Genomic DNA, 12,267 nt, shown 5'->3' with positions numbered 1-12,267 from the left:
GTGTTTGGAGGAGAAGAGAGGGTGTCCTGGTCAACAGGAGATGGCCAAGGCAGGGAGGCACGTGACTGTGCGGTGCGTCTGGTTGCTTCTCCATCCACTCAGCAGCTTTGGAACTTAAACTTCTCAACGATACAAATTTCCCACATGTAATGAAAAGATGTGGCGCGGTAGGAGAAGTGTCAGCCGAGAGCTGGCCCCGTCCCACGTGCACAGCACGCAGTGGGCTGTGGCCAGCCAAACGGGCTGCAGGAGGGGAGGCGGATGGGAGAGGAGAGGGGAGGGGGGAGACTGTTGAAATTGTAGGAGCTGGATGGGAACAACGTGGGGAAGTAGTGCTGGAGAGCACAGGGTACTTAATCCATAGGACACGAGCCCACGTAAATTTTGCTGCGGCACAACTGTCACAGAGTGGCAGAGACTTGAGAGTTTTCTTAGCTGCTGTGGCTGCTGCTCAGCTCCAGGTCACTCAGCGCCGGTTCTGCTGCTTCCTAGCTCAGACTTTGTGTTTACTGGACTAACACAGACATGCTATAAATTGCATCATTTTATGACTGTAAAAGAAGCATTTATCGTCTCTTTCCTCCTGATGCATAATGCTCCAGGGATACAGGTCTAGCCTTATCTTCATGTTTTCAAGTCAGTGCAGCTTAGTCCATACTAATTTTACACGAGACACTTAACTTCAGTTTAACGTTAGTTAAAGTCAAACAAGGCAGTCCTTTGTACAACCAGGTTTAGCTGTCCGGCTGTATTTGAGTTGTACTGAGTACTATATTAAAAAGCTGCTACTTACACAATGATTTTGACTTCCCCTGGCTGTGACTATTTCAAGAGCCCAATGCAGGTTTGGTAAGCTCGATCGCAGCAGTAGGTGGTGACTGCACAGCAGGACTCAGCTGTGCGAGGCTCATCCTCTCAGCTTTTCTTCCTCTCCTCTCTTGGCTTCACTTACGGATTTCACTCTGTGTGTTCACCTTACCCACTTGTCACGTAGTGAGGGGATCAGCACACTTCTTGCAGGTTCAGAAGCAGGAGAAATTGCCAAGGATGATGGCAATTGCTTATCCTCGAACCAGCAAGAAATGCAAGCCTGGAAGGGTACTGAGCCACAGTGCAGTAACTTCTGTGCAAGCCTTTATCTTTCTTTTTAACCCTGCTGTTAAAAATGAGCAGTGAAGAGGGAACAGATAAGAATTAATTCATACAGTTGCAGATTTTGAAAAGTCTTTCACAGTTATTTTTTTTTTATGTGCTACTAGAGAAGAATTTTCATTATCTGTGCAGTTCTCGTCAGTGCTGACACTGAAGAATTCCTTTTCTCCTCTCTCCCTGTCTTTCATAATAGTCATTAGCACAGAGCTGGATGAGCTGATGATGGAAGCCCAGCTGCTACAGGTTTCTCTGCCTGAAATACAGGAGCTGTACCAGATCCTATTCACAAAGCAAAGCCCTGTTTTGCAAACAGAGCAGAGGTCATCCGTTGGACCGACAAATGAAAAGGCAAGTGTCTGGCAGCAGCAATGAGATTGGGGTCACTTATGGGTTCAGGCAGAGCCCTCCAAAGCTCTACAAAGAGGTTTGTGTCTGTGTCTGTACTTCCACGAAAATATACTTTCCTCGTTCAAAAGGGGTCAAGAAGTTGGTAACTTAATGAATTTGTTACAAACTATTGAATATAATTTGTGGCCTAATGCATTTTTGCAATTTGAATCTGTTTTTTGTGGTCACTGTCTGTATTTTAAATACATCTATCCTAATTTGACTCTTGTCCTGTGTTTAAGAGGCTTTCCAAGAGAGCTGCCTCTGAAGCAGTGGACTTGGAGGCAGGAAATGAGAATCTTTTTTTCCATAAATTCTGTCACTGGAGTGTGACCCTACCCTTTGCTCCCCTTACACATCCCGCTTCTGCTGAAAAGCCAGCACTCTGCCAAACTCTGCACTTTTACTTAAGCCTATTCCTAAAAGCAGAGTATGTAATAAGAGGGTAATGAGCGTTAGTTGCATACTTACGATTTTGCCAAAATATCTTTCCAACAGAATGAGTGTTGCCGAGGAAGAAAGGATGGAATTAGTTACATGGAGAGAAAACTAAAGCGGCGTTTTGAGAGAGAGAGCTTCTATGATGAGAAGAGAGCAAGAGTAAAAAAAATAAGAACACCCAAAAAGAAGAAACTGAAACTCAATCACTCAAAGGATCTCTGCACTAACAAACTGGAGAGAGAGCGGGAGCGTCTCTTTGAGATGCAGCGTTCCAGTGAAAGCCACTTGCTTCCCTCAGACACGTCATTCTCTGAGCAGGAGGACTCTGAGGATGAAGATGCCATCTGCCCTGCTGTGAATTGTCTCCAGCCTGAGGGAGATGAGGTCAGTAGAGGCAGACCCGCTGTGCTGTACTGAGTGCTGGGATCTAGGTCAGCTGCCCTGAAACCGTTTGACTACGAAGTACTGTGTACAAAGAGAGCGTGCGGCACTTAGTAACCCGGAGACAGTGTCTGCCACTGCTGGGACACGTTTAGTAACGATCCTTCCCACCTTCTCCAAGAGCAGCCATGCAGCTGGGGCTGGGGAGGGCAGGTGGACATCAAAACATCTGCATGGAATCGGGAGGAGGAGGGGGGTCTGCGCAGACACTGTTTTCATCTGTGCTCTTGAACTAAGGGTGTAGATAGGCCTTGTGGGCTGCAGCCTTTCTGTGGACGGGGGCAGTGCCTTGGAGCTCTGCACAGGCCCATCCCTACGGGAAAATGGAGAAGAGGGTCATCCCCAGGTGCCTGGGAGGGCTGTGGTGAAGTTGCCGTCCATGATCTTGCTATAGGTGGGAAAGCAACAGGAGGGATAAGGGAAGTGTGCCCTTCTCAGCTTCAGAGGAGCAGGACTGCAGGAGTCCAGAGAACAGTGAGCGTGAGCGGAACATCCAGCACTAGCCAGCTGTAGAATGGGACATTTCGCACTCATTTAAATAGATTAAGTGCCCGGAAATGACTAACGGATGCTGTATTTGCTTGGTCCTTCTCTGAACACCAGTGTGTCTGTTCTTCCCCAGGTGGATTGGGTCCAGTGCGACGGCAGCTGCAACCAGTGGTTCCACCAGGTGTGTGTGGGCATCTCTCCAGAAATGGCAGAGAAGGAGGACTACATCTGCATCAGCTGCACTGGGAAGGACTCTCAATATCGGAAGTAAAACTCCCCATAAACCATTCAGGACTTGAGTAAAGAAGGTTATCAGAGTTTTCCAATAAAGCCACAGGGGCTGGTTTAAGAACGAGATTGCAAATGGTGCTACTTCTATCCTTATGGGATCATTTTCCAGAACTCAAAACAATTTTTGACACTTTTGTATTTTCCCTTGATCTGTTTGTGGTTGTTGAGGTTTGAGATGCTGACTGTTTAGCAGGGGTTTCCACCAATTTGGAAGGTATTTGAAACATGCACCTTTTATTGTACAGCATTAAATTACCTCTCTGGGATTTGCCGGCGTATTTAATTCAGCTTGGTTTAGGTGCAAAAAAACCTGCACCACGAATTTTCCAATAAATCCTCTTTTGAGGAGATCCCTGTTTACTCTGTTAACTCTTTGGAGACTTTAGTTTTTTTCCACTTTGTTTTTCGTAGACTAGGTTTATTTATCTGAGCAATAACTTCTATGTCTGGTTTCAGTGACTGGAATGACAATTCTGAACAGCGTGTTGCTTCTAGCATTGGTTGATGTACAGAAAGCAAATGTTAGATCCTAGTGTCACTGACAGCCCAGTGATGTAGAAGACAGGAAAAAAAAAAAAGCTCTGTAAAGTAATTGCCACAGCTGTATTTTGGCTTTCTCCTTTTTTGGGTAGCTTGTATCAAATGTTGCAGTTTATATTGTGGAATAAACCCCTGGTTATGTTATAAAATTAAATGTTGGTGTTTTTAGAGAGCTTGAAATGCAGCTTCATTTCCCTCTGGGTCGATACTGATTGCATCGATGAGTTCTCTTACTCAAGAGAAATCCACCTTTAAAACAAGAAATGCAAAAGCCGTGATATTTTCTTACCTTACTTGTATATTCAAGTTTGGAAGGAGGATGCAGATCAAAATGTTATTCACACCAAAAAAAAAAAACCATCCCACACTTTCTCAAGTCTTTTGCAAAGCTTTTCCAAAACTGAAACTATTTACAGGTTGGGTGAATAAAAAGTAGAAACTACAATTTGTGATTTGACAGGGGCGGGAATGGGGAATTCACGCAGGAGGCCAAGGTGTGGGGCAGCTCCTTCTGCCAGCCTTGTCCAGCTGGCTTCGGAAGGAGAGACTTTCCCCGCAGTCTGCGTTGCAGCAGGACACGTGCGGGTGCTCCACGGAGCACTCTGCCTGGCCACGGGCAGACTCCTTTCAGCTGCTTCTGCTTGCATTTAGGAATGAGGAATGAGGAAATTTCTGGACTGGTTACGATTCTATCAAAGACTGTTCAGGGACCTTAGCCTGGGGGTAGGAAGGGGCAGTGCAGGTGATGGCATAGCGGTGCTGCCTCAGAGGGGACTAGACCTCTGGGGAGGAGAGGTCGTTTGTTTAAGCCCGCCAGGCACTCCATGTGGGGCTACACCCGAAATCCTTTGGAGAGCAATTGCTAATGCAGAATATAGTTGTTGCTCCTTTGGAAGTGGCCTGGTGACAGTGGTATGGCTCCGTGGCCTGCCAAAGGTGGAACTTCTGGAGCCCTGGAAGGTGGGAGGTCTAGGAGATCTTTGTGTCGGAGAGAGCGCTCTCCTTGCAACATCATGTCATCACCAAAAATGTGGTGGTGGTGGTATTCCCTCCGTTCATCATCGAGAGGAATTTGCTGGTAAATTTTTCCCTGCTGGTTTTAGACCTTTTCCCACGGGCAGAAGTGCGCAGAGTCTCTGGGCGTGGGGCAAAGCCTTCCAGCCGTATGTGGCCGATAGTGACGTGGTGGATCTCTGCGTGGAATCAGAACTGTGCAGGAGTTAGATTTCCCAGGGGGTTTGGTCTGGGGTCTGGTGGTTTGGGTTGTTTTTTTTTAACATTGAGTATGCTTTTTAGTCTCATGTTGATTTTTAACTGTTAGAGAATCTTCAGCCGGATATAGATGATTTGTCTAAAATGGCTGGTGTGGGGGTGTGGTGTACTGACCACACGAACGTTAGTTGAATGTGTATATGCTTCCATAGGGTGACTTGTCTTTTTTATTTACTGTACCTGCCAAAAGGATGTTTTGTGGTTTTTTTTTTTTTGGAAGAAGTCTTTGTGCAACATTAAGATAACAGTCCGAGCTGTGGAAAAAAACCTGATCTGTAATAACTTCCTTTTAAAGGGGGCAGACGAACAAACTTGAAATAGAAAGAGCTTGCACAGTGTTTTGATGTAGCCGAAAACATTACAAAAGTTTCTCTCACAGTATCCCTTTTATTTTTTTTTTTCCATTGAAGAAATGGCTGTTTACCAAAAAGTGCTAGAGGAAATACGATGCAATTAAGTTTAGCATGATGATTCGGTATAGGACCAAGGGAAAGTTGTCATTTTGTGGACTGTAGGGGCCAGGAGACCTTTGTGGTCCTGACAAAAAAATTCCTCATCAGGATTAATGAATGCAGTACAATTGGAGCGTGATGTTTTGGAAATTACCACATCTTTGCTTGAAAATTTTCAAGAAACGGAAAACCCGGTCCCTGGGTGACCTACGCCTACAGTCCGGGATGTCTCCTTAAGGATTTGCGTTTTATTTCCTGCTGGAATTGCGACCTCAGGAACGAGTGGCTGGAGGTTGCTGCGGAGGTGGTAGTGCCTGCTGCGCCACGGGGCTGTGCCTGTTGGATTTCATCCCCATGGGGATACTTCAGGCTGGACTAGGTCGGGTTTTGACTTTGTCAAACTAAATAAGCGAGAGATGTGCTGTTTGCTTCAGGGCGGGCTCTTCCGTGAGCATCCCTTGCACATTCCTCATCAGGGAAGATGATGAGGGCAGAACACGCTCAGCAGCAGGGTCTGCGAGGATCAGCCATCCCTTTCACCCCGCTTCTTGTCCATCCTAGATTTCCAGAGGATAAACCAAAACAAGCAAAACAAAAAAGACTTTCCCACCCCATTCTGCTTCCTTTTTTTAATTTTTTGTAGAGTGAAGCAACCAAGTACGTCAACCTCCCTAGATTGCTCAGATCCTAATTCTTTATTTAATAAAGAATAGTTTATGGCCTCTACATTAGTTTAATCATAAAATAGGACAAAAGTCAAATTAGTTACCCTACCTGTGGATTCGAGGCTGAAAAATCTGCTTTTATTTAAAGCCTGCCTGTACCGTCCATCAGACGTCGGGATCATATTTGTTGTGCCACCGTTAATCTGCTTGATGCACGCTTTCTCGTGCCACCCGAGGAGCATCAGAACAGACTAATACATGCCCAGCTGCATCGGTTGTGGTCACACAGCACCAATAAGATAATTGATCTGAAGGAGAGACAAGGGTTTGGTTCCACGTGCTTCTGGTCTTTAAACTGAAGCCCACGCTGCTGGGGCCGTTGGTGCGTATTTCCAGCACCCAGCTGCAAAGTTCCTAAATTGTTTGAATTGGTCTTTCCAGGACTCCGACCTGAGAGCTGAGAACCAAAGGCAGAAGGTAGGCAGCTTTGGAGGACGATTGGAAACGATGGTAACCAGATTGGTCACCGTGTGCTCTGGTCCACAGTGGTGGCCGGGCATCGGTGTGGATCTGCAGCCTCGGATCTCTGCAGAAAGCTTCTTCTGAAGGTGGCAAAAGAGATTTTAGGCAGTTGTGTCAGCACTTGCTAAATGAAGGTGTCGGAAGTGGTGCTGGTTTTCTTCACCATCTTCTTATACCACCTCACGTGCCATCCGTTTTCTCTACTCAGACCCCGGTAATGCATACACAGGATTTATTTTCCACAGGCAGGAACCGCTGCTGGAATTGCACTGTTGGTGTGATCAGTGGTCAGCCCGACTGGCCACCAGCAAAGACAAAAACGGGTGGAACAAAGTACGTTGGGAGAAAAGAGCATGCCGAGGATCTGGTATAAACTTCTTGTCTCATCCAGTCCTTCCCTTCCCCAGCACCTTCTGGGTGATGGTCTGTGCTGAGACCTCTTCTTTGGGGTGAGAAGACAATTTTGGCAGCCAACGTGGGGCTCGAACCCACAACCCTGAGATTAAGAGTCTCGTGCTCTACCGTTCGTTGCCAACTGGGGTTAAACCACAACAAAAGGTATGCTGTTCAGGGGTTAAAACGAGTTCCAGATACAGAAAAGGATGTAATTTCTTAGGGACAACACATCAGTCCCTGATATTTTGTATACAGTTGAAATTTGGGTATACAAACAGAACTGATTCAGGGAGAGGGAATGTTCCCTTCACAGCTGTGGAGTCGTGTGTTTACGTATTAAATGGCACCCAGAGGGGAAAACCAGAACTGAAATGTGGTCTTTGTGCATTGTGGGACTTCAGCAGTCATTTGTTAGCCCGACACAAGGATGGGGATGGGGGGGATGTCTAATACTGACTAAATACATATATATTCAAGTAAACAATGCAATAACAAACACAGTTAATTTTACAGCTCGACACAGAAGCTGTTTTGTGTTACAGCTGACTGTGATGCGTGGAGGATTGTTTAAGCATTAGCACACTTCAGGGAAAAGGGAGTTACAGTGAGGGACTCAGCTGTAGGCCAGATCCCTACCAGGGCAGACAACAGATCAACAAAGAGAAGAGCAACGATGAGTGTTTTGGCTGCTCTGTCCGCAGGAGGAGATGTGTTTGTAGGACGTGACTACGTGTCACACGGGATTTAGGAAGGAAGGGTCTCCAGAATACACACACAGGCAGCAGCTACCTGGAAGCAACATTAAGGAGCTGAGATGACTCTTCCAGCTGAGTCTAGAAATGAATGTGCTTTTCCAAGAGAAGGGTTGAGGTACAGCCTTGAAAAATAGCTTATCGTTTCTTCAGAAGTGAACAAGACGCATATTGAGAGTTCTCCTCTAGGACATAAACGTGTCAGTCTCTGAAGGCAACAGCCCCACACCAAGAGGAGCATCAATAAAAATAAAAGCTATGTCTGGAAGAGGAGATAAAGCAGTCACATTAGATTAATAGTACTGCAGGTTCAACGCTCAGCTTCTATTCGAGGCAGACAAAAATGGTATCAGCGGGTTCCAGTAAAAAGATCTTGGGTAGAAGGAACAAATATTTTATGGAAAAGCATGTGTGATGATGCGATATGCTGCTGGGTCCAAAATTCCAAGAACTGAGAGAGGAAGGTGTGCTGAAACGTCGTTGAAAAGAAATACTGACATACCCTAAATTAAAAGCAGTGCAGCTTCATGAAGGTACCTTATGTACCTCAGTTTTTCAAGTTTTGAAACATTTGTTAATCCTACTACTTACAGCAACGTTTTTAAAGGTACTTGGCTGTTTAATCACAATACTGGGACAGATTTTATGCATGTGTGCTTGCTTCCTGAAATCTGTGTAAGCTCGGCATCTAAAAATGTATAAATATTTTATAAAAAGTAGTAAAAACAGTAGCTCCTTGTCTACAGAACATGCAATTCGCTCGAAGAGCATCTCCATCACCCAGGGCTTGTTAAGGACGAACCAGTATTTGTCGGGTGTTTGGGCTGCTTCAGTGTCTGTTGGGCTTTTGGGGTTTCATGTCCTTGTTGCTGCCTGGAGTTAAATTTTAACCAAGTGGGGAAGGGTCAGGCACGTACCATGTAATGCCCCCGGATAATGCCTTGTAGTTCGGGCTGATGCTCCGCCTGTTCCTTGTGCTGGCCCCGATTTCTCTTGGAGGACTTTTGCTGGTTACAACAGTCCCATGTCAGCTGCAACGTCTTTCTGTGGGGTCTTCCTTGGCCCGGGTCCACAGGGGAGCTCAAGGGCTTGTGTGCCTTGCCCATGAGTTGAAACATCACAGGAGGAAACAAGTTCATCATAAAATATCTTTTAATGCTAAGAATATAATTCTTTGTGGTGACTGAACTTTCTTCCCTAAAGCATGTCAAAAGAAATGATAAATGTCAGAACCCGTTTGGCTTTGAGGCAAAATGCATGGCACTTGAAAGGCGAGCTCTAAGTTTGCTGGCTCTGCAGGAAGCATCTATGCAGAAAACCTGTGAAAAGACCATGCAATGTACAAAACAGATGGGAGTTCAAACCTGAAAAAGCCTGGAAGATTCAAACAAATATAATTTCCACAAATATGGAAGGACAAGTTGGAGCATTTAGAGCAGTTGTACGGTCACTTGAGCAAAAAGAAGGATTATGGGCTAGACAAGCATTGCTCTGGGATACCTCTCCTCTCCCTAAACTGCATCCTCATTTTCTGCAAAGTGTTAATAAGCGCAGAGGAAACAGTTCTGATTGTCAAGAAGGGACAAAAATGATCGCAAATACTTGCACAGACATGTCGGTTCTGATGTTTGCCAGCCAGCACAGGGTGCCAGCAGAGTCTCATGTGATAGTCCCAGGCCTGTCTCACTGATTTTTGTGCAGTAGGAATTCACTTTTTTTTTCCACTAAACCAAAATACTAGGACAGTGCACAGATGAGCAGATGACCCTGGGCGAGCAGAAGTTACACTCTGTATAAATATGTATTTTTTTCCTCCGGTAGAAGCAGTATTTTGGATTGGGAAGAACAAGAGAGAAAAATAATCTTTATTCACCTTGTAGAGAACTCTGGCGCTAGCAATGACCGGGGCAGCCCGGAGGGACAGGGGGATGTGCACACCCTGGCCGTGCTGTTAAGTGCCAAGGCCCAGTCTCTGCCTCTGGGTGCGAGCGGCGTGGCTGAAGTCTGTTCTTCTCCCCTCAGAAATACCAACCTAAATTGGTGGTGCCTGCGCCGATGATTGGGAATGACCTCTGCTGTCCCCAGCCTGCCTGCCACTGCCAGGGAGAGCGTGGCTTGGCACGGGACGCGGGGAGTGCTGGGCATTGCCTGAGCCCATGCCCCGGTCCTGTTCAGTTTAGGGGGAAAGACGGGGTCCATCACCTGAACTTCCCTAACTTTTGCAGAAGAAAATCTAACTTCATGGTGCGGGGGACATTTTTATAACTAAGTGTCATGGTGGATTGATTTCACCTAACTGCAGCTGTCCGGACAGCATTTAGTGTAAGCACAGAGAAGCTTCTGGAGAGCAGTTCATGCTACCTCCGCTGACTGCCTGTTTCGGATGTGAAGCGACCCTCTGAAGAGCTGTCCCTGCCCAGGCAGAGAGACCATGCAGGAAGACCCCAGGCAGAGCTGGGGCGGTCACAGGAAGGGCCCCAGCCAGCGTAAGGGCTGGGCCAAAGGAAGGCGCTCCCGCTCCCGCTCTCGCAGGGGACGTGGATTAGTGCTAACTAAAACGGGGTTCCTGTCCGGTCAGCAGTTTGGCTATCCGGCCCTTGTGCTGGCAGAAGGGAAGGGCTGGAGCGAGGCAGGAACAGGGCGGCTGTGGGGCTGCAGGATGGGTGGCAGCGCTGGTGTGCAGCGGGACACTCGCCTCCGAACTGTGGCTGTAGGGTGCTGAACCCAGTCTTGTGTTTCTGTAGTATCTCGAGTTGCTCTTTCTACTTGTAGAGAAAATCTTGAACTCAGGTTGCAAAAGCTACATGCATGATTTATAGGAGCATTTGCTTACATCACTCTTGACGAGAACGTTTAAAAATATATTGGTGGGAGAGAATGTGACTGGACACGTTATCCCAGAGGAACGGACTCCAGCTCGGAAGAGGTCAGCAAAGCTGGCTTGGAATATAACAAAACACACAAAAAGAGTGATGGGTGGATGGGGAAAGGATGTCTCTAGGATGGGAACAAGCCTTGTGCACAAGTGATGAGGCATGCTTAATTATTAAATAGCACCAGGACAAGACTGAAAACCATACTTCTAATGGTAGCACATCTATTACCAAGTAATCGCTTCATAACCCTCAAGTAGCTTTCAAGCAGAAAGTGTTTGTGGGCAAGGAAAACAGTCGCTCACAGCGACCAGCATAACGGCAGGCTTCCTCTGGAAGGAGAAGTTCCCCCAGGCTGGAGGGAGTCTAAGTCATAAGAGAGCTGTAGGGAAGGAGTTAAAAATGCATAATGCAGCCAGAGGCAGCACGGGGATTAGTTAACATGACTGCTGTTTCTGTCCTGCTTCCCAGGCTCCCCCCTGGTACTGGACTGTGTTTACATACAAATCGCTGTCATACTCCTGGGGGTCTTGCTGCAGAGGAGTTAATGACCGAATAGCCACTCTGTTCAGAAAAATCCCCAGAAGCACCATGCTCCAAAGCGTGTGGGACCTACTTACTCAGACCTGGTAGCACCGTGCCAAAACACAGCTCCATCACCATCCCTCATGTAAGAAGCCTATTTTCTATGTGTTAATACTGCTTTTTGGTACTTGTAATGATTTGTAAAATTGCTTAAACTTCCTAAATAAACAGTTAGAGATGGAAACAGAGCAGTACTTTGCTCCCCTGCGTACGTGTGGCTTTCGTTTTGCTCACAGCTCAAGGCCATCTACAGCTGCCTTGTTCCGGACTCACGCATAGTGACAGTAGCCCACTTAATTTTGCTTCCCCTGAGCATCACGTTAAGCACTACTCAAACCTGAATCAAGAACTTGAGGCTTAATTTACCTTCCAGCTCTGCCCTGGAGCAGCACGCCTGTAGCCTGAGCCTCCTCCTCTGCTGTCACAGACAGGCTGCCCACCTCGGGGACGGGAGCAAAGCCGCTTGCAGGGTCGGCCCCGTCCCTTCTGCTCAAGCTGCTCCGAGCCAGAGGACTGTCACGGTGCCCTGTAAAAGTGCTGCCTTGAGACAGTGCCACCACCCATCCCCTCACGGCTTCTGCACATAAATCATGTGCAGAAGCAAGGGAAGGACGCAAACCTTTTTATGTGCCACCATCCCAATGCCTTTGCAAGGAGCCCTCACGCCCAAGGGCGACCTTCACACCATTTAAAAGCAAAACTATGCTGGTTCGGCCCAGGTGGCTGCATCTGGCCCTTCAGCGCAAGACCCCCCAGACGCTGAACGGCCTCACCCAGCTCCTGAGGGCTCCTCAAGGCTCACGGTGGGAGCTCGCCGCTGACACGCGTGGGAAAAGGCGGTCTGAGGGACTAAACGCTTTCCCCGGGCTCTGACTGACCCCTGGCTCCCGCCATGACAGGAACTCCCCGGCTCTGAGACGCTCGGCCCTGAAGCACCAAGGGGCCTCTCAGACTCACGCTCCGGGGTCCGCCGGGGCCCGCGTGGCGCCGAGGCAACGTCCGGGCTCCC

At 47.4% G+C, this 12,267-nt stretch overlaps 2 protein-coding genes across 2 annotated transcripts in view; both read left to right on the top strand.

The window, feature by feature from the left end:
- The window catches only part of KDM5B (lysine (K)-specific demethylase 5B), a 45,506-nt gene extending 41,628 nt beyond the window's left edge, over positions 1 to 3,878 (top strand). Inside the window, exons 24-26 of the mRNA XM_009320378.1 lie at positions 1,346 to 1,500; positions 2,038 to 2,364; positions 3,044 to 3,878. Of these exons, the coding sequence (XP_009318653.1) occupies positions 1,346 to 1,500; positions 2,038 to 2,364; positions 3,044 to 3,181 (620 nt within the window). The 3' untranslated portion in view covers positions 3,182 to 3,878. The remainder of the gene's footprint in view (positions 1 to 1,345; positions 1,501 to 2,037; positions 2,365 to 3,043) is intronic.
- Positions 3,879 to 4,655: 777 nt separating this feature from the next.
- Positions 4,656 to 12,267, top strand: part of IPO9 (importin 9) — a 49,278-nt gene continuing 41,666 nt past the window's right edge. The window contains exon 1 of the mRNA XM_009320377.1: positions 4,656 to 4,701. Coding sequence (XP_009318652.1) covers positions 4,656 to 4,701 — 46 coding nt within the window. The remainder of the gene's footprint in view (positions 4,702 to 12,267) is intronic.

Source organism: Pygoscelis adeliae, unplaced genomic scaffold, assembly GCF_000699105.1.
Source record: "Pygoscelis adeliae isolate BGI_AS28 unplaced genomic scaffold, ASM69910v1 Scaffold343, whole genome shotgun sequence".
Classification (NCBI taxonomy): domain Eukaryota; kingdom Metazoa; phylum Chordata; class Aves; order Sphenisciformes; family Spheniscidae; genus Pygoscelis; species Pygoscelis adeliae.
This window is presented reverse-complemented; position numbering and strand designations above follow the sequence as displayed.